Source organism: Branchiostoma belcheri, unplaced genomic scaffold (genome assembly GCF_001625305.1).
Source record: "Branchiostoma belcheri isolate BF01 breed outbred unplaced genomic scaffold, Haploidv18h27 scaffold9, whole genome shotgun sequence".
In the NCBI taxonomy this organism is placed as follows: Eukaryota; Metazoa; Chordata; class Leptocardii; order Amphioxiformes; family Branchiostomatidae; genus Branchiostoma; species Branchiostoma belcheri.
This window is the reverse complement of record NW_017804575.1, coordinates 2,826,110-2,849,005: the sequence shown is the minus strand read 5'-3', so window position 1 is coordinate 2,849,005 and position 22,896 is coordinate 2,826,110. Positions and strand designations below refer to the sequence as shown.

Below are 22,896 nucleotides of genomic sequence, written 5' to 3'. Positions count from 1 at the left end.
ATACCAATGTCGTAGAATGCCAAAATCAAAGGAAAAAAGACAAAAATGTAAAGAAATGAATTTGAAGAGTAGATTATTCGCCATAGCATATTCTGTGCCATTTGTTCAACCTTCATGACCACGTAGATTTCATAGTAAAAGCAACTTTTTTTTTTGCAAAACTTTTTTTTTATTTTGCACGCGCGTATCAGTTTTGGGGCTCCCGGAGGATGTCATCCATATAATCAAATCAACATGGCCTTAATGATGAAACGTAACGGTTGTACAATCGGATTTTCAACATTGACATTAAAGATATATAAGTGCGCTCATGCAACTTTTACTTTGATAAACTGTATTGTATAAGTTGTATCACCAGAGATTGCCTAAGTCTAATGAATAAAAAGAAAAAAAATACATATCCCTACCTACTGATGTCAGACCCTAATTTTTTCTGGACTGACACAGCATTTTTTTCCTGGGCTGGTTTGTATTTCAAACGATCATCAAACTTTTAATCAAATCACCACATTGATAGATGGACAAACTGTAACAATTGTGAAGAGAAGGGACTTCCTTCAACTGGTGGGGCCAAAATATTAGCATTTTGGAGTAGATTCAGAGGCTCTAATGTTTTTTTTTTTTTTGCAAATCAGGACAAAAGGAAGCGGCCATATCTGTGAACCATCAAATTAAATTGGTGTGGCCTAACGTTAATAACTTTGTGAAATATTTAGAGTTTATGTCTAGCTTTAATTATTGTTCATTTACGGTGCAAATATGGTTTTAATTAACATCACATATGCTCATTGATCACTTCCTGATACTTTACGACTGTGGTCTAACACACCAGCTTTGCACTGGCACACGATACAGCAGCAGCTGTCTCTATTACACCGAACGACCCGTCACACCTAACTTTTGCACCAACAAATATGTTCTACCCTCCCCCCTGAAACTGCAAACTATCACATTACCCAAGTTTCAGAGATTCAGCACGCTTTCGCAGACACACCATCAACGAAAGATCACCGGCACATGGCCTAACAGTGAATCAGTCCGTCCTACCCTCCAGCCCTCAGCTTATAAGATTGATACGTGTATTATATTCCAAATGGGAGTTAAAGTGATTAGGGGTGTTGAGGAGATAGGGCGTTAGGAAACACCCCAGAGAACTCAGTCTTGCACGGCTGCAATCCTACACCGTAGCAGCCAGGCAGAAGGAGGAGGGGGGGATATAAAGCTGGAGGCGGTTGATTATGACTTCATGGTAGGTGATAATGAATGGTGGGGAATATTGGGCACATCAGCACTGTGTTACCCCCCAGGGGGTCTTAGCTTGCCAGGGAAATGGGCCCTGTCTTTTGTTTTAGAGAATCAACCGCTGAAGCCTTATGCTGTGTACTCATTACCACCTGGCATGTGGAAAGATCTGTGATTTTGCGATACGTACTCAGCAGTTTGACAGTAAGGTTTTACCTGAACAAACATTTTAGACTATTGGAGCATTCGCTAACAGGATTGACTATAAATTTAAATTCATTGATGGAATTTTATGTAATTTTTGTGCACGGGTGAAAAATCGACCCAAGATACATTAATGAATAGATTTTGGATCAAGACTTGGATGATCTAATATCTGACATGATTTTTTACCATCACAAGATGCAGTTTACTACAGGCAGTATTTGATGGGTAACTTCATCAAGGTAACAAATTGTTCTTGGATAAATTCCAAGGTATCATGCCAGGAACACATGGTCCAAGTTAGGGGCCTTAATGTGTGTATTAATCAATGTATAATGCAAAAAAAACACAACTAAGCTTGTTGCACAACAAGAAAAGATCGCATCCAATTAAAAAAGACAATAGCGTCAATCTGTTAAGCCTTGTATAAAGCTGATTATGTTCTTATCTGTTTGGTGTATTGACGTGTTTTTAAGTTGACAATGATGAAACGAAATTACATGAGGTAGCAGAGGATTCCTATCTGTGACTTGAATTCACTGGGGAAATCATCAGCATGTAACATCTACAGGTACTTCACTAAAGACGTGGTGATACAGTCATTACTTAAAGCTGTAATTGCTCTATTCTCCGGTGATGTGCTACAAAGGCTTAAAGTCTGTTGCTGGAATTACATTCTAAAATGACTGTAGAACTGTAACGTATAATGAATGCCAAACAAACACATACAAGAAAAACTGTTTGCTTGACTGTAAGGTGAAATCCTTCATGGTGAAAAGGGAATTGTGGACCTCATACTATGTGATTTTTGTCACTGAGTATCATCATCTTTCTTATACAAATTCACACATTGCGTTGAAACTGAATGAAATGAAGAAAAATGATTCAGAACTTAAAATTTATATATGTCCTGTACAATGGCAAGATTGCTGCTGGATTCAAGAGTGGTACATTGTAGAAATGCCAAATCTTGAGGCAAGTTTACTTGTATCAGAATAACCAGATTTTCAGCACCAAGGAGAGGATTACAAAAGTTTCATTCTGGTATCTTGCATGGCATTTGACAGAGTTAAGATAGGAGAATCAGTTAAGCAATTGAGGTTTATAGGGATAACAGCTGCATTACGTTTGTGTGGTAGTGGGAGGGGGGAAGATTTGATTTGATTTTATTGTTTGCACATTAACAAAACAGACAATAATAAAATACGAAACAAGGATAAAACAGGTGCAGGAGGAGGGGAGAAGCAAATTGGCATGCTTATACTAGGCCCAGTCCTCCTCTAAACTATACAAAATTAAATATAATCAATAAATGGAAATAATACAATAGAAAATGGAAATAATACAATAAGGATAATCAAATAATGTACGGTATAAGTTAATGACTATGAAATAAAGTAATGTAAATTATAAATACAGAGCAATAATGATAATGATAATAATTGGTATGAGTTACAATAAGAGAAAAACACTAGTCTAAGAGAAACTACTACAGGGGGCTAGGTTCATTTATCAGATGGTTTTTCAGGGCTAGTTTGAGTGAGAGCAGAGACAAGGTAGGATTCTTTAGGGCTGGAGTTAGTTCATTCCATAAGGTGACACCTTTGTATCTAACCGACATTTGGGCAAGAGAAGTAGTAAAATGTAGTAATTATTTTCATAGTTTTGTCTTACTTTCTAACTTACTTTTGGATGCTACTTGAAATATCTGACAAATCTATCCAGTTGCTTGCATAACAATTCCTTGAAGTGTATATCTCATTACCTGTATATCTGACCTTCATCAATATAACTTCAGATTCAGTTAGTCACTGACAAAAAGTAGTGGATGGACTACTTGAAACATTTGACAGTTTTCAAAACCTATCCAGTTGCTGGACAAGTAACATTTTCTTGTGTATATAAAAAAAGCCTCCAGTTTAATTCTGGACTTCCAGTTTAATTCCGGACTAATTCCCATATCTCAGCAACCTTACATCTAGATGGGCTAATATTGTAAACTATATGTAAAAATGATGTAAGAAATATGTAGCAGCCATCGAGGACCCCTTGGGGTTTATTATTATTATTATTTTTTTAATGACGATTTACCACATTTGTGGAAGGATTGACATAACAGGTGACTATCACCTTTTCAAAGATGTCAAACCTGAGACCAGACTGTTATGTTTGAACCACTCACACCGGGAAGGTCCCCTACTCTTTTCGATAAGTGCGGTTGGTTCTTTAACGTGCGTGGGGTGTGGCTCTCCCAAACACGGGACCTCCATTTAACGTCCTATCTGAGGGACGTCCCTAGCCGAAGCTAGGTACTCATTTTCACCTGAGTGAAGTGAGGAAAGTCGTGTAAAGTACCTTTCCCAAGGGTACAACGTCGGGGCGCATGTTCGGACTTGTTTGGGTGCGACCCGGAATCGAACCCGGGTCTCCCCGTTTCATAGTCCAGTGATGTACCACTACACCACACAACGCCGATTAACCCACTTCTGCAGAATTCTGAGAACTGAAGTCAGAATTCTGAGAACTGGAGTCAGAATTCTGAAGATTTCTTAAGATAAGAATTCTGCAGAAGTGGGTTAATCCCCAAGGGGACCTCGATGGCTGCTACGTGTACATATTTCTTACATTTATTCTTACTTATAACTTACAATATTAGTTCATCTAGATGTAAGGTTGCTGAGATATGGAATTAGTCTCAGTCGAAATTCTTCGATCAGTGACTGTATTTTTGTAAGGAAGATTACGTACCTCCAAATCCTCCAGATGTCCAATGTACATCTTGTTCACGGAGTGACCTAGTCTCGCGAGAACACGAGACTAGGTCGAGACTTGTGTGGATCTTCTGGCCTCCCCTGCCTCCTTGCAGAGTAGGGGTAGGTAGGACTTGGGCAGCTCCCAACCTTCATTGCGATTCATCAAAAATTTGGAGGTACGTAATCTACCTTACAAAAATACAGTCACTGATCAAAGAATTTCTACTAATTGTTAATTCTACGTGACTGATGAACCCCTTCAACGGAATTAGTCTCGAATGAACTGTAAGTCCAGAATGAAACTGGATGCTGTTATAAGAAGTTGTTTTCTGACCTCTCCAGGAAAGCTGTACCCGTCCACGCTATGCTCGGAGCCCTGGGAGTCGATGCTTCCGTAGTGGAGCCTCAACTCCTGCAGCCTGTACAGGTAGCTGAGCGGCCCACCCGTCAGGTTCACACGATTCCGGTCGTCCACCTGAAACGTCAGGTCATGACCCGTGTTGATCAGTGTGCCGTTCATCTGCGGGAGGGGGGCAACAGATAACAAATGTTAGCTAGAAAGGTAACATTTGCAAAGCAATACATACATGTTAAACTTCTTCTTCTTCGTTACTGCCTAGCCCTACAGAGTAGGATTATTGGCAGCCGTTACGCATTGTTAGTAACAATTGTGCCCGGTACATAAAAAACAAAGGGAAAAACAAGGATAACTGAGGAAGGAACATAAGACAACTGATTTTGTGTGTGCTAAAGACGGGACAAGTGCATTAGTGCGTTAGTAATATTTACATAATACAAGACATGATGGGGTGGCTCAATGGAGCAGGGTTCTCGCCAGTTCAGATTTGAACTGGGCGAGAGACCCCGCCTCCACCGCACCGGGCTCAAGTTCGTTCCATCCCTGATGGTACGGGGGAAGAACGAGAGCCTGTAAAAGTTGTTTTTGCTCGCGATGGCCTGCAATGTTTGAGTGTGATTGATGCGGCGGGAGCATCGAGCCACCGGGACAATCCTGGTTGAGTGTGGGACGGAGACAGCATTATGTATAATCTTATAAAACATGACCTGGCGGGCGATCTTCCGACGTACATGTACTTCCAGAGACTGCCAGCCCAGGTTTTGCAACTTTACATATGGTCTCCTCTGTTACATAATTCTTACAGGTGACAGGAGTCTAAATCCCTCCTGCTATAAAATTGCAACATGATTTAACCCAACACTAGTTACCATGGTGACAGACGTCTGGTTCTGGTCACTGACAAGTTTAGGTTTATGCAAATTTTTTTGCCGCTACCGTCTACATGTAAAAATGTATGAAGTATTCAGAAGATATTGAATTTCAAAAGTCTGTTGCTTGTCAAACTAGATGTGAACTATCACGACAGAGAAGCCTGCCAAACTTTTAAGATGCTACATGTATACCTCCATAGATGGTTTTACCACCTTTCAGTCAGGTTTGAGGAGCTCCACACTATAATATGTATTTCCCTGTGACGAATTATCCACAATGATCAGGTGGTAATGCAAGGTTTAGGTTCTCAACTGGGGGGCTCTCCGGTACACGGATGTACTATGTATCAACAGGGATTACGAGCGCTAGACTATTTGCCCGTAGCATCCATTATCCATGGGCTATCACCACCTGGTAACCATTAAAGGGAAATAACACGCAGATCACCGAGAACTAACCCACAGGCCTGATATGTTAAATTCATTACCGTGACAAATGGAATATAGAAGAGTCTCAAAGTCCACACTATGGACATGCATCAAAGCCTGGCTTTCAGGAGGGTTTCGGATGAGATCAGAATTACTACTTTTGGCTGCCTGGATGGAATTTCAATAGGTGTCTAATGTCAGTTTTGATACTTTTCTGCAGAGAAACAGTGGCATACAATGTAGTTACTGGTACACAATTTAGCAGTATAATTCTAGTACTATCTAACTTTATATATCCATCTATATTTCATATCCATATCTTCTAATACATGTATATCTACTTACCTATCTATCTATCTACATGTATCTATCAGTAAATTAACATGTATCTATCTATCTAGTATTTACATGTATCTATCTATCTATACATACATTCATATATTAATTATATATAATTATCTATACTATTTATCCATCTATACAGTCATGTAAAAATATATATTTATATCTATCTAATTTGTCTGTTTCTCTCTATATAGATATAGATAGATATATTTAGAGAGATATTAGACACTAGATAATATAATTATACTTCTTGATCAAATAATCAAATATAGTCCCCTCACAAAACTAATATTACACTTTTTTTTATCAACACTTTTTTTTATCAAATAGGCTTAGGCCACACCAATTTTATTTCTTGGTTAACGGATTTTTCTAGAAAAATAATGGAGCGGGTGGGCGAAAAAAAAATAAAAACAGGCTTAGGCATCCTATTATGGCCCAAAATGGTACGATAGGAGCCATAAAGTCAACACACCAGGCTGGTTCAAAATTTAAGCAATGAATTTTGAACTTTTAATGATACCACTGCATAGCCTGGGTGCCATCCGAATTTGTAACGGCTCCCCCGAAAAAATCGGGGGAGCCGTTACAAATTCGGATGGCACCCAGGCTAACCACTGCATTGAAAGATAGAATAACTGTTAGTAACAACTAGGTAGAAAAGGACTGTTTTTAACTGTTCAGGGCAAAATATGAGCATTTTGCAGTTGATTCTTATTTTTTTTTGCAAATCAGAAAAAAAAGGAAGCGGGCAAATCCGCTGACCAAGAAATTAAATTGGTATGGCCTTACAAAGCACTTTAAAGTAGCTACATTTGCCATAGAATAAGGTCTAAGTCTGCCCCCCCCCCTATGTGCATATTGTGATCATCTCTCTTCTATTAACAGTAGTCTATAAGTGGATGTGAGCAATACAGTTGGAAACCTCAGAGGGCTTCTACGGTTTACATCCATAAAATCTGATGACCTCTTTAAGGTTAAAGGTGAGAAACAGTCTGGTAGTTTGAGTGTCTGCATTCCTGCGCTGTGGGGAAATGAGCGGCCCTATTATATCCGGTCGCGGTCTTTCAAAGCTATATTCAAGGGCAAAATTGGGTACTCTTCTGAAATACTGCACACACAGTAATAAAAGAAAGATCAAACGAAAATTGCTCCCTAAATGTACTCCTTATATTCTCTCCATTTCATCCACTTTAAAACTAATGTATTTACCCAGATTTTGCAGTGCCAGTGAAATGTAATTTCACCATAGGACAGACACATTTGTCACTGCATTGTGCAAACAATGCTATTCTTTCATATCTCGTCTGTACGACTCTTCAAATAACATCATCCACTCTATCTAGTTCTCAAATCCAATGTAATCTTCTGCAACAGATTCTTTCACAATATCTGGGTCCGTCTATACTCATAGAAATATTTCTAAGTTTTGTTATGTGTATTTCTGTTTGCTGTGTATGTTTAATTTTTCTTTTGTTTATATGGGACATGGATGCCTGAAATAAAGAATAAATTTGAAATTGAAATTGAAATACCTTAAAGATTATTGTACATTCATGCCACGACGGGCTACATGTAGGTACAGGTCAAGATATAACAGACACATAACAAACGTATATAGAAAATTGGAGACAAGTCAACTTCTTCTCGCTTTTTTGTACAGTGGAAAATGTGGGAGCAGATCATGTTTGTGATACAGGGTTATTGTCTAGACGCATCAAAAATATAAATTTATCATTTGCACTTAGGTGTTCAAAGTATGGGAACTTAAATCTCTTTGATATGATGGCAGGACAGATCTTAAAAAAGGACAGATCTTTCATTAGAATATAAAGTACAGTCTAAAATAAAGTGTTGTTCATCTAGCTTCTATTCTATTCATGTTACAGTATTGACAGAGTCTATTCTGGAGAGGAATGCGGTCGTGCCTTCCCGTTTCAATAAAGAACTTAAAACTAAACAAAATCATAGGCTTCAACATGCGGCAATTCCAGGACTCCCGACCCAAGAAAAGCCCCAAAGCTGAACTTGTCGCTAACCATTTGATGCACACATTTCATACACAGCTTTGATGATAAATAATTCATAAACAATATGCTCCTGTGGTATTGTCATGCATGCGGCATGCATCCTGTGATGCACACAGTTTTAACTGTAAAGGCACAGGTGCTGATTGCTATCTTGTGGGAAAACTCATCTGTACATGCAAGCATAATATGCAGAAGCTGACACAGTTCCATCTTCAGATTAATGTTATAAACACGGATGTGTCAGCACATTCAACAAATGTGCATTACTCTAGATCTTGGTAATGCGTGAGGAATGGGGGGAAAGAACTTGACTTGAATGTAGTGATGCATTCCTAAACCCAATTTTAGGTTCAGGTCCGGATTCAAGTCCAGAGGTTTAGGTTCAGGTCCGGACTTGTAAGTCCGGACCTGAACCCATGGCATATACAAAATTGCATGTTGGCAACCTTGCAATGTTGTCTGGGTGAAACTTTGGCCACATAACATGGAGGCCGATACTTGACGTTGCCCCGATGGCAATGTTTTCTTCGTTTTGTAGCAAAGATTTTACAATCTACGGAAGGTTTTAGGTGGTTTGGAAAGAAAAGGGGTATGTGAAATGGTCTTTTTTGATAATAAGTCCGGACTCGGTTCTTGACTTTTAGGTTTTTTTGGACTTGAACCTAAACATTCTTACAAGTCCGGATCCAAGTCCAGTGATCATGAACCGGTATGCATCACTACTTGAATGTCAATCAAAAACTATATTGGATATTGGAGTTTTTGTTTTACACAATCAGTAATTTTTAACTAAATAATCAGTAATTTTGAATTTTTAAGTTTCTGACCTGCCTAAATTATGTTTTGATGTCTATCAGACACCTTCCTCAGAGCTTCTAATAGACATTGAAACGTAAGCAGGTGAGAGACATTACTGGTTATTATATAATAATAAGAAAACTCCTGACCAGTATCGTATATTCTACCAACCTGATGAAATAATTTTTTACAAAAATTGCTATGAATATACTGCAAATCTTTATTCTAGCTGTACGATATAGATTGGAGTTGCTTATACATGTAGGTCTAGTCACATTCACCATAAGATGGTAAACTGAGCAATATTGGGACACCTTCGGCTGTGACATACAAACTTAAGCTGTCTTGCTCCAGAAAAGTGTGGTCTGTCTTTATATACCCTCACTGAAAATACTGCAAAATGTCACGACGAATGTAACTGTTACAGTCTGTGTCGTTAATGTACTTTTTTAAGGGAAAATTGTCTTCTGACATCCCCTATTAGATTTAGCATATCCAGAATCCAGTAGTCGTTAAATCTGAAAGTACACTACCTACTCAGTAGGGGGGAATCTTCCATGAATATAGTGTTCTGTTAGGCCACACCAATTTAATTCGTTGGCTCTCGGATTTTTAGAAAAAATATGAAGGGACAGGGCGAAAGAAAATAAAAATAATAACAGTTCTAGGCATCCTACACTGTATTATTATAGTGCCAAATGCTATAGAATACAACAGGGGGTATTCCGTATCGCCCGAGGTATTGGCCCGATCCGACTCGCAGGAGGGCCAGGACCAAGGGAGATGTGGAATACACCGTGTTGTATTTTATTTATGTCATACCCACCCAAGAAAACGCGCCTTTCAATGCAAGATGAGCCAAAAGTTGGTGCCCCTGATGAACCCTCAGATGCAACAACATCAGTTCCAACATTCGGATTCTGTATTCGAATTTTCGAAAGCGGCGCACACGGTTAGGGCAAAACGCGTTTGAATTGTTCTATCATGAGCCATGGAGCCCGGGCTGTACCATAAAGTATGGCCCGGTTCGGAACCCGTTATCGAACGTTATCGCGGCCCGGGTATGATATAAGATACGATATACTGTAGGAGCCATGAAGTTAACACAAAAGGCTGAGTTGATATTTAAACAATGAATTTTGATCATTGTTTAATGCTTTGGTAGATGGAAAAACTGCTTTCTTGGTAGATGGAAAAACTTAACTAAGAAAAGGATTCCTTAACTGTGGTGGGCAAAATGTGAGCAATTCTGATTTGATTCAGAACCAGAATCGTTTTTCCCGAATCCGAGAGCCAACAATTTAAAATGGTGTGGTCTTAAAAATAACAAATCTTTATTACAATAGGTGGTTCTTATACTACGTAAGGCCACACCAATTTAATTTCTTGGTTAACGGATTTTTCTAGAAAAATAATGGAGCGGGCGGGCGAAAAATAAAAAATAAAACAGGCCTAGGCATCCTATTATGGCCCAAAATGGTACGATTGGAGCCATGAAGTCAACACACCAGGCTGGTTCAAAATTTAACAAGGAATTTTGAACTTTTAATGATACCATTGCATTGAAAGATGGAATAACTGTAACAACTAGGATGAAAAGGACTGTTTTCAACTGTTCAGGGCAAAATATGAGCATTTTGCAGTTGATTCTGAATTTTTATTTTTATTTGCAAATCAGAAAAAAATGAAGCGGGCGAATCCGTTAACCAAGAAATTAAATTGGTGTGGCCAAGTAAAAAAAATGTTAACTAGTGACTAGCAAAGATAAGGTTGACTGTTACCACTATCTGTTACTCCCTATTAATGAACCCATCCCGCTGTAAAGAATTGATTTGCAATGAAATTCGAGACAGCGGAAGCGCTCTTAAAAGCATTCCCACCCCATGGAATGGGCGGTTTCGCCGGAAATATTCCATCAATTTGTGCTCCCGTTACAGGTGCAGCTAATTATGCCACACCAATTTAATTTCTTGGTTAACGGATTCGCCGCTTCATTTTTTTCTGATTTGCAAATAGAAATAAAAATTCAGAATCAACTGCAAAATGCTCATATTTTGCCCTTAACAGTTGAAAACAGTTCTTTTCATCCTAGTTGTTACAGTTATATTCCATCTTTCAATGCAATGGTATCATTAAAAGTTCAAAATTCATTGTTTAAATTTTGGAACCTGCCTGGTGTGTTGACTTCATGGCTCCTATCGTACCATTGCAGGATGCCTACACCTGTTTTTATTTGGTTTTTTTTTTCGCCCGCCTGCTCCATTATTTTTTTTTTAAATTGGTGTGGCCTAATGCAATATACTCTGGGATCCCATGCAGCTGTGGAGATGTGTAGGAGAGGTCATATATTGGCAGTGCACATGAGTAATTATAAAGTATTTTTAGAATCAGGATTTTTGCATCGCTCTCAGAGAGAGATCAATCATTAAAAAAAAGTTTATCAAGAAGTTTTGTCTTTGATTATATATTAACAGGTAACCTATTTTGTCATAGACCAAGATTTTCATTTGATACATTGTTCAATTAGCACATCAAAACAAAAACAGTGTATTTTTTACATTATTCTCAAGATAAGCAATAAAGTTGTACACAATTTTGGAAAAAAGTGGAAAGCTAATTGATAAAGGCATGGATTATTTAGATGTAGTATAATTGTACCAAAGCAGGAAGCATGAATTTTATGGTAGGAAAACATTCTGATTACAGCCCTTCACCTTGAAGAAAAAAAGTTCTGCGATCAGTTTCATGACACAAAATGTACGGAACATGTTCTTGTAATGTCTTTCATGTTCAAGGTCTACAGAGCATTTTGGTTTGTCCCCAGGCGAGATAAACATACATGTTGCACTTCCCTTTAAAACAGTTCACCGACCTACTCAGGTTCTGAGATAAGAATCCATCTTCCCAACTCTAGGATCCTATCAGTATGTTTTGACATGGAAACAGTCTCAGCACCTTGCGTGTAGAGTCTACTGAGCACGTCGGCAGAACGTACTGCACCTATTTCGGCAGAATGTCTCATATATACCGTTGTATTCGCTCATATAAGGTTAGCATTTCGACAGTAGTTTCCAAATGTTATGTCAAAAAGAATATCCTCTGCAACAGGCAAAATTCTGATGCAACGTTGACCAAAAACCCAACGAAAAACGCGAAAATACGGGGTTCTGCGCAGGCGCAGTACGTTCTGCCGACGTGCTAGTCTATTGTAATTATCTGCCCCGAGGACGTTAACCTTCAGGCTACATGTACAATGTAGCTAAGGACTTAAGGCCTACGAGAATTACAGTCATGTTTCCGGTTTCATTTTTTTTTATTAGTTTTTTTTTTTTAGCTACATGTGTAAAATGTCCACACCAATTTAATTTGTTGGTTCTCATATTCGTCGCTTTGTTTTTTTCTGATTTGCCAAAAAGAAAGATTCTGGTTCTGAATCAACTAAAAAATGCTCATGTTTTTCCCCCAACAGTTGAGGAAAGTCATTTTCTTCCTAGTTGTTACAGGTTTTCCATCTATCAATGCAGTGGTTTGATTAAAAGTTCAAAATTCATTGCTTAAAATTACTGTTACAGTAGTAACCCGACCTTTTGTGTTCACTTCATAGCATTTATTTCTACAATAGGATGCCTGTTATATTATAATAGACCTGTTTTTATTTCATTTTTTTTGGCCCTGTCGCTTCATATTATTTCTGAAAAAATCCAAGAACCAACAAATTGAATTGGTGTGGCCTTAGACAATGCATCGGGACTGTCGTAAGGAAAAGTCCACCTGTTTGCTTGTAGACAAATATTTCACTCGGTTCACTGAAGAAAAAAAATTCATTCTGAAAATGTGTTAAACAATGTTTAAAAATTCAGAGGGATTTGAAATTTATAAATGTCAGATTTTATACCAGCGGTTTGATAAAAAAAGGCTAGGTTTTGCAGATCTTTGTTAGGGTCGGTTGAGAAACTGGAAACACAATGTTTTGTTTGCTTGGCCTAAGACGCCTAGATGCATGCAGGCTGATTTACTGATGAAGGTGTGGCTTTAAGTGCACCAAGACTCCACACTGTGCTATCAAATACATGATATTGAAGGCTTTATACATGCCATCAGATACATTTGCTGGTACATGTACATTTGTATGAGGGTCTAACACATGCCATCAGACACATTTGCTGGTACATGTATGAGGACCTCAGGGTTAAATCCCAGGATTCTGCTACATGGATGGAGGGAATGCTGATTTCTGTGAGTCTCAGGCCACACCAATTTAATTTCTTGGTTAACAGATTTTTCTAGAAAAATAATGGAGCGGGCAGGACGAAAAAAAAAAAAACAGGCCTAGGCATCCTATTATGTCCCAAAATGGTACGATAGGAGCCATGAAGTCAACACACCAGGCTGGTTCAAAATTTAAACAATGAATTTTGAACTTTTAATGATACCATTGCATTGAAAAATGGAATAACTATTATAATAACAACTACGATGAAAAGGACTGTTTTCAACTGTTCAGGGCAAAATATGAGCGGCTAAGCATTTTGCAGTTGATTCTGAATTTTTATTTTTATTTGCAAATCAGACAAAAATGAAGCGGGCGAATCCGTTAACCAAGAAATTAAATTGGTGTGGCCTCAGACGGACATCATAATTTTCTGGGAAATACAGCATACAATTTATACATGGCTTGTGGGACTGAAAGCTAATCTGAAGAGGAGGGATTAAAGAAGATACCAAATAACAACCAAAATAAACATCATTTTTGAGTTCAGTGATACATGACGTAGTTATGATTGTTTTGAACATTGTAGATTTACTTGAAGTGCATTGATTGCTGTAAAGGTTTTCCATGTCATTTAAATCTATCCAAAACTTGATAGAAGTCAACAATGTGCTGCAATGTAGCAGTGAATACTTTCAGCATCTGTACTGCAAAAAACGTACTAGTGCCAATCACAGCGCCATAATTTTTAATACTGGTTTATTTGTTTCATGTAAAACTCCTAACAATGGTTCCCACATGGCAGTCACAGACTGAATTGCGTGGGGGTTCCATTAACATCAGTTGATATTCATACTAAAAACATTAAGGGTACAATATTAAAAGCGTAGTTATACTGTAACTAAATTACACAATATTAACAAATTTAAAATATTTGAAAGATCTCATGAAGACACATTATACAATATAATTTAGAATAGGGCAGTTTTTTTTCTTACAAGTTCAACAGTCGCACCATGTGAGGTATTGCACTAGAGTTATATCTTTCTGATTTGCAGTGGATTAATGGAGTCAGTTAAACACCTAACTCATACGCTGATCACTTTCAAACAAACTCCTACCTTTGGAAGAAGAAATGTTAATGGGCCAAAGTAAATATTGATTGGTTGCCAACTATAGCAGCACCGTGCATTTGTTGTACTTTAATTGGCATTTGGAGGGTCCAAATGCATCACCAGTCTTGGCTCTGCCGACAGAAGTGTCTCACATTACTGTGCAGGGCGGGCCGCGCTTTATCTCCCCCAATTTGGACAGAATCAATAGCTGATCTCTGATTCACACTGCCTGTCAAAGGAAAGATTTACCCCATATTGGCTGCTAGTCTATCTTTAACGGGTCAGACGGGTGCGGATGGAGCTTAAAGTGCTTTTAATATGACACCAAAATAAGTCTGTAAAATACACACAAATATCGGAAGTGTACATACAATACAGTCACTTGAATTTTGTTCCAATCATGATGACTGCGAAATTGAGCCTGTACTGCCTTCTAAAAGTGAATTTTTGGAGACTCTCCAGCAAGCTTCTCAATCGTCCACTTTGGGCATCTCTATTTGCATCTCTGTGTTTTATTTTTGCATTTCTGTGCTTGTTAAACGTCACCCAGTGATGTCAGCTCAGGAAAAAATACAGATATGACAAAAATAAAATGTAGAGATGCAAATTGCCTGCCAGTACTGGCTTGTGCTAACTTTGCTGCTGAGGCTCAGATGATTATGAACTCCTCCTAAACCAGTACCACCCAAACCTATTTTGATTCACATAATCTATAAGTGGGCCACAGCATTTTGTCGTTCATGTAAGGACTCATAAATTCCAGATTAACTGTTGATCCTATCTCTGTTATTTGTCATGTGGTAAGGGTATTTCTTCTAACTTCAAGAAGTTGGATCAATTCTGATAAGCTTGTCACTAGCCATCATTTCAAAGAGTTGCCCCCTGGGGAAGTGATGAATTCATATTAACAGATCAAAACATTTACTGTAAACTCAGAAACTTCATGCTGGTTTTATTTTAAAATAAAACCAGCATCGCAGTCACCTCTTACCACAAAAGCACCACAAATTTTTGAGGTATGTGTTTCATTCTACATAATTCAAAAACAGTCACTGATTGATGAATATTCTACTAACTGTTCATCTTACATGACTGATAAACCTCCAGCTTCAACCACCACAAGTTTGTATTCTATAGTCCTACTGTACTATAGATTTGCTTCAACCGCAAACCTACATTGTTAAACAATGTGAAAACCTCCTTCTTCCCTCGTACCACAAACTAAAACCACCCTGAAGATAATAGCATGTCCAAACCCTTGGATACATCCCTGATTTATAAGAGATAACTCTAAGGATCATTTCCCCAAAGGCCTGTGAGGAAGCAATTAAAATTCCATACTTCGACAACTTGCTAATTTTCCACATACATTGTAGATTCCGTCTTAGGTTAGACATTGTCTTTACCTTTTTACCATTTGTATTCATGCCCTTTTACTAAACATGGTTTCTCTTGTGGAAGAAGTGATTTTAGAATAAAAGTTCAACTAACTTCAGCAAAAAGTCTTGTGAGGAAATTGAAATGACTTGGTTGTCATTAAGAAATATGTATGAAGAAATAAGGAGAAATAATGATGAAATGAATAAATGTAAGAAACAGTTCATTTCTAAAACACAGTACGAAGGTCAGAAATTATAGAAATTCACTTTGATGTATATTTGCATTCAAACACATTCAGTACTGAATGTCATGTCCTTGTGTTGGGATCTCTAAGGTCAATGCATTCTACTGCCAATTGTGTTGCACAAATAGATTCACAGGAAAAAAAATAATGTCATTTGTAACCATTGATAACAGCAGATTTGCTATTTATCACGAGCTGGTATTAAGTTTTATCCTCTTTGCAGTAACTATTGGCCTAATACATCATTGTCAGAAAAGCAAGATGCAACTGGCCCTAGGGGAAGCCTTTCCGATATGCTAAGTACCATTATACACATAACAAAAGGACCCAAGGTTATCTACAGTTAAGCATGAAAGATAGCAGATACATTCTGCTGTAATGCATAGATCAAAAGACTCCCATCCTGAAAACTTGGGCCAAGGACGACTCTATCAGTATGCAACACAACTTTGCACTTGTTTGTGTCATTTCAGCCGCACATTTTGCACCATTCCTTCCAACTTATGGCACTTATTATGTAGGGTTAATGACCTGGAATCAAATTCTACAAGAAGGGAAATAATTTGCTTTCATCGGGAATTCACATTCATTCTTTTAAAGTGAAGTCAAGGGCAATAGTAGAATGGGTGATCTTGATTCTGGGCACATAGCCTAGAGGTTGCTATTTGATATTGGACACGGAGACAAAGGCAAGGACAGCCAGTTAAGATAGCACTGGCTCAGTAAAACATTATAGCTCTGTCTGCATCTCTCTCTCATGAAAGAAACATGAATGACAAATTCAATGTTTCAGTACACAGGACAGGGCTGGCAGAGAGGAATGGTTTGAATCTGTCACGCTAATGCATTCTATGCCAAAGATGCTGCCTCTTTGTCTTACAAAAACTTTCATATTTATACTTAAGTCCAAAAAGTGCATCAGGACAAAGGTTTACCGAAAATCAAGTCATCACCAACAGAAATTCATGGCCGTTAAGGTACTTGAATTAGGGTAGATTTTGAGAATATGTGAGTAGAGTATGTGACATTGTTGCCGCCATTGTAATGCTATTCTTTATCATTTCAGTCAACAGTGCTATAAACTCAATAGTTCTTGCCAATACATTTCGTGGTTAGTTTGTTTCCACATAATCTTTTATTCTGCCTATAATGATAGTTGCTTTTCTATAATCCAATTAAATACACAGCTGCACAGTGTATGTGACGTATGTTTTGACCTTTGTTAAGTGATAAAGACCTGTACATGTGTATTTCATGAAAATATTAGTAGTTGTGAACATGTGGGTGGGCGGTTACCTTTTATGATTAATTGTAGAGAAATAAATCAATAAATGAATATATCAGGAGGAAGCAAAATAAACACAGACATAAAGAGAATCTCAGAGCCAGGGCTGGAAATACCACCTGCATATTAATAAATATAATATTCTGTAGGTTACTGCAGGTAAAATGGGAGCTATGAAAGTATTTCTGATGTCTACCTTTGCTAGTGCAAAGTAGCACTCTGTATGGCGGCAGCAAGCTACATGTATATCACACCAAACAACTTGTTACACTCAATCCTTGTACATTTAATTGTAGGAGTTATTTAAAGCTTTCTAGTGATATGATAGTTCTTGGGAAATACAAGGTTTTGAACACTTCAATTCTTGGTTAACTTCAATTCTTGGTTAACTCTGACATTTGAGGGCATGACTGTTTCTTGTCCTTTGTCCTTTTGGCTGGTATCAGAGACTTAGTGGCTGTTATGTCCACCAGTTTATTAGTCATTTTGTACCCCTGTTATACAGCGAGTTTGTAAGAGTAACAGTTTTGAATGTCTGATAGGGATGGAAAAGGAGTGGTACAGGTAAATCCCTCTGCTCTGGTGCAGGTAATTTTGAATGTTCATCATCATCATCATCTGTCGACACCCTGGCTGGGGGACGGGGCAAGCTCCTGCACAACACGACGCCACACAGTACGATCTTCCATTGCAGCTGGAAGGTCTTGTTGTTGTAATCCTGTGTCCCTTGTGAGAGCAGCTGGATATGTGAGTTTTCTGGAGTGAGTCTTGCCATGTGGTTTCCACAGGAGTGATGAGATGACTTCTTCTTTTGCACGATGGCAGTGTCCCGCAAATTTTACACGTCTATGTTTTAATCTGAGTGATACTAGGGGAAGGCTTCCATATATATTCTTTCTAGTTGGATGTTGCTTCCAGTTGATGTTCTGTGCCTTCCTGAGGAGTTTTGTACATGTTCCATCGAGACGTTTTTCTAGGCGAGTTGTTAGAGTCCAGGTTTCAGCACCGTAGAGAAGAATGGGTTCAACTATGGCGCGGAAAACTTGTACTTTAAGACCATTACTGATGTTAGAATGCCAGATGTTATCCAGTTTGTTTTTGAATGAGGGCCTGCAAGCCCTTTTTTGGAAGGCGTAATCAGGCCGTTTTAGACTTCGTAATTTCGTAGGCAGCCTCCGCAAAAATCAACGTAATTCGTAATTGGACATTAGTCGCAAATCGTAAAGTCGTAATCTGCTCTGAGACTTTAACGTAATTCGTAATAGGCGGCAAAAGTTTTGCGTAATTCGTAATCACTACCCCCCCTTGCAGGCCCTCTTGAATGTTACCTGCATTTCTATTTCAAGCCCTGGGAGCATCTGTATGCATCAGCATTCACCAAGACCACTGCTGTCTACTGCAATGCCGTCACGACTACAACTCGTCTGTGAAAGGATCAAGGCAATCTCCCCCCTCCCTGTTCTAATACTTGCCTCTTCTTTTCTCCATTTGTCTTCCCTGGACAATTCTACTCCTGCCGCAGCCATGTTCAATGTCGTCTGTTAACTGACCCATACTGTCCATTAAGAATCACTTTATCTGGCAAAGTAAAGCCGCTCGCCCGGGGAAAGCTCAGCTTTTCCAAGCCAACGTCTTCCCTCGACTGTGAAAAGCAACTGGGAAAGATTACTAGGGATAGATCTTTGTAAGAGGCATCTATATCTGTATGAAATTCTAACTGCAGAGTAAGTCAGGTGAAAAAAGATTTAATGATCGGAAAGCGTGACTCTAAATCTTCCTATGATAAGGTCAGGAAGAGGGCAAATGTCTAAATACTTTACTATAGTGTAACAAATATAGATGTCTTTTATATCCAGAAAAAGTTATCAAATTATACCCTGTAATGCATTAATTCAATGGTCCACTAGGTGGCTCATCACAAAGACTGTTTCCCATGAATTCATGATGGAAATCGCAGCGGGGGCTGCCGTACAATAATCGGTGACTGAACTCAGGAACTGTTTGTCTTGCCTAGGTTATACTGGTGAATTTGGTCAGGTGCCCAACACATGCATCACTTCATATTGTACTGAAATATGCAACAGACCATCATCGATCACACTGTATCAGAAATATTGTGCTACTTTTTCTTCCTTTATCATTGATTGTGTCTTCACCTTTCCACTTATTCCACTTGAACTTGAGTTCAGCTCAGTTTTCAACATTAAAAGATTAATATGCAACAGTCCATTTTGGTATGGGGTCTTTTTAGTTGATAAGATAAAACAATAAAACCATCTAATAATGTAAATACCATTAAGGGGTTCTGAGTAATTAACAACTATATTTTCAGCACCTTGGAGATACCCTTCTCCAATCGTTTACTTGCAGGTACGATAACACTGTAGACAGTTTTTTCACATTTCTGCTAAATAGTTTTGAATGCAATAAAGAGGTAAAATAGAAGCACATTACCTTGGATAACTGTCTACACTGTAAAAGTCCATTTAGTAGTAGATACATGTACATGACACATTTGTAAAGGAGTCATGTTAAAGAGAATATATAAAACCACATTCAGGAAGATAAATTATAATCCTATACACACTGACAAATATGATGCATTAATCCTACAAAATATTCATCTATGCACGAAATCTGCATGTTATATTAAAGACAGATCTATCACTATAGGGATTTAGCCAAGCTACTGGCACATACCCAGGTTTCTGAGTTGAGCAGCATGATAACACAAAAGATAAATGATGGGCCAGGACATCTTCTAGGACAGAAGTATTGTTTTGGGAAGCACAGGTTTAGGTATAGTTTGTATGTATCTTGTCCTCAGCAGCAAGGATTGGAAGTGATAGGGCAGAGATTGGGTTGCAGTTGATTGTCAGGGTTGTGACCCAGGATGCTCTTGGCACTAGAATGTGGTAGTAGAATGTGGTATGAGGTAGCCAGGAATGTGTACTGTAAATTCATGGTATGAAACATGAACCAATAACAAATCATATACCAGTGTAATACCAGAATACGTTACGTCATATTTTCTTGAAACCAATCATCTAAAGAGAGAGACATTTTATTATCATGCTGTAACAGGAATGCTTTCTGTTTGTGTACTTCTGTATGTCAATGGGTACTTGAACATGAAATCTGTCTAATGGCTATTGTATTCCTCTTGGACCAATGAAGGCCAAGACTTCTTTCTGGTCTACACCCCTGGCAACTCTAATGTTCCAAGTAATCAATACCAGAAATTGGAGATTTCTGACTGCCAGAAAGTGTTCAGGTTTGGGGAGCACGTCGGCAGAACGTACTGAGCCTGCGCAGAACCCCGTATTTTCACGTTTTTCGTTGGGTTTTTGGTCAATGTTGCATCGGAATTTTGCCTGTTGCAGAGGATATTCTTTCCAACATAACATTTGGAAACTACTGTCGAAATGCTAACCTTATATGAGCAAATACAACTTTATATGAGACATTCTGCCGAAATGCTATGTACAATACATTAATATATATATTACGGGTTTCGCGCAGGTGCAGTACGTTCTGCTGACGTGCTAGTTTGGGGGGACTGTATTGTATGATCATAGGGAAATACATTATGGGATGGATTACTACTCATAGGATTGTATGATATAACTTACCCAGTAATATAACATGGTTTATGTTTCATCATGATTATCCACATCATAATTTACTGTACCACAGATTCGTTTCAACCACAGTTGGTGTATCTGTATCTAATTATCCTGTATAACCTCCCATTGGCATAATATACCAGCTAACACTCTTTAAAGCTCGCAAAAGGAGACACTGCATCAATCTGCTCAGAATGCCACGGCTCAAAATTCATATTGGGTAATAGGTGCACTGGTGCACCCAACCTAAAAAAAACTGGGTGCAACGTTTTATCACTCAGGTGTCAGATCATGGAGGTAGAAAAGGTTGATCAGCTCAAAAAAATGTTTGTCCCTTAAAGGGGTCCACTGCCAAAAAAAAGTATAGGTTGGTAGGTTTTTCTAGGGTCAGTTGGGAAACAGGAAACACAACATTTTTTTTCCTAGGCCTAAGGCCACACCAATTTAATTTCTTGGTTAACGGATTTTTCTAGAAAAATAATGGAGCGGGCGAGTGAAAAAATAAAAAATAAAAACAGGCCTAGGCATCCTATTAATAGTATTATGGCCCAAAATGGTATGATAGGAGCCATGAAGTTAACACACCAGGCTGGTTCAAAATTTAAACAATGAATTTTGAACTTTTAATGATACTACTGCATTGAAAGATGCAATGACTGTAACAAGTAGTAAGAAAAGGACTGTTTTCAACTGTTCAGGACAAAATATGAGCATTTTGCAGTTGATTATGAATTTTTATTTTTATTTGCAAATCAGAAAAAAATGAAGCGGCGAATCCGTTAACCAAGAAATTAAATTGGTGTGGCCTAACAGGGCTTTTATGATCCCCACACAGGTCAGGTTTAAAGGCAAGACACTTCCCTATCAGGAGTCGAGGTTCCACCTCTTGCAGGGCCCTTTACACAAGTATCGATCCGCGGCTTTTAAGAGTCAGGTTTCTGATGCTCTTACAGTTGTTCCCCCATTAATCATTGCTCAGGTGGGTCAATGGGTAGAATTGCAAGTCGAGTAAAGCCCCACTGCACGAAATCCTATCTTTAAGCACACCGTAAAGGTACACACAAGTGAAGAAACGCAGACTTTAAGCATGCTTTAAGGTGAGCGTAAAGAATGGATTTTGTGGAGTGGCCCTGTCACACATTCAGAACCTTCCCCCAAACACCAACTGACCAATCAGCTGAAGTTTGGGAGCAGTCTGGCCAACTTTATACAAATCTAATCAAATTTGACTGAAATATTAGTTAAATTTCACCCTCAACCATGCCCAGGCCTGCTCTCAAACACAAGCCAACTTTAGCCAACCTTGCAGTCCACACCCAAATGTTTTAGTGGCCACCTGTGTACTGCAACGTTACCATTTTCTTCATATTGTCCCTTGTGTGATAGGTTTGACTACAGTGCCATCTATGTACTAGGGATGTTGCAGTGTGCCTGGTTGGCCTCAGGTCTGTTTACTTTTACTAATGTTGTGGTAAAAGAATACATCTACATTCTATGAATTTATACATGAATACTGCAAAATCTGATAAGTACTACGTATATCGGAGAAGCTGCATTTTTACTGGAGTTCTCGGATATACAAGTTCTTATCAGCATATACCCTTAGGGAGTAATTGATGCTGTATAAATATGTAAGTCGTCTATCCTGTATACGGTCAAGGAATACTCAATCTTTTCTGCCTCTTATAAACTTTCAGCCAGCTAAGGCAGCCGTTTGACACCAAATTTATATTGGTTATGGGTTTAGGCAGCAGGGAGAAGCATAAAATTTCATTCTACACACAAACTCTGACACTAGCATGTTTTATAAAGTAGAGTGGATTCATTTCTCAGCTAACCGACATCTATCAAATGGCAGTCTTCCCTCAGTTCCCGTTTAGAACATTCTTTCAGCCTAGCTCTGACAATAGCATGATGTCATCTGCCGACACCACCTCCTCTTGTCTCATACTGACTGATATACACAATGAAGGCATTCAACTTCCATTGGTTAGCTCCATAGTTT

The 22,896-nt window shown here is 38.4% G+C and overlaps 1 protein-coding gene across 5 annotated transcripts in view; it reads right to left on the bottom strand.

Annotated features, from left to right (window-relative positions):
* The window catches only part of LOC109487836 (carbonic anhydrase-related protein 10-like), a 181,495-nt gene that overhangs the window by 61,576 nt on the left and 97,023 nt on the right, over nt 1-22,896 (bottom strand). For all 5 annotated transcript variants that reach the window (XM_019791925.1, XM_019791926.1, XM_019791924.1 and 2 more), the window contains one exon: nt 4,534-4,719. In XM_019791925.1, the coding sequence (XP_019647484.1) occupies nt 4,534-4,719 (186 nt within the window). The remainder of the gene's footprint in view (nt 1-4,533; nt 4,720-22,896) is intronic.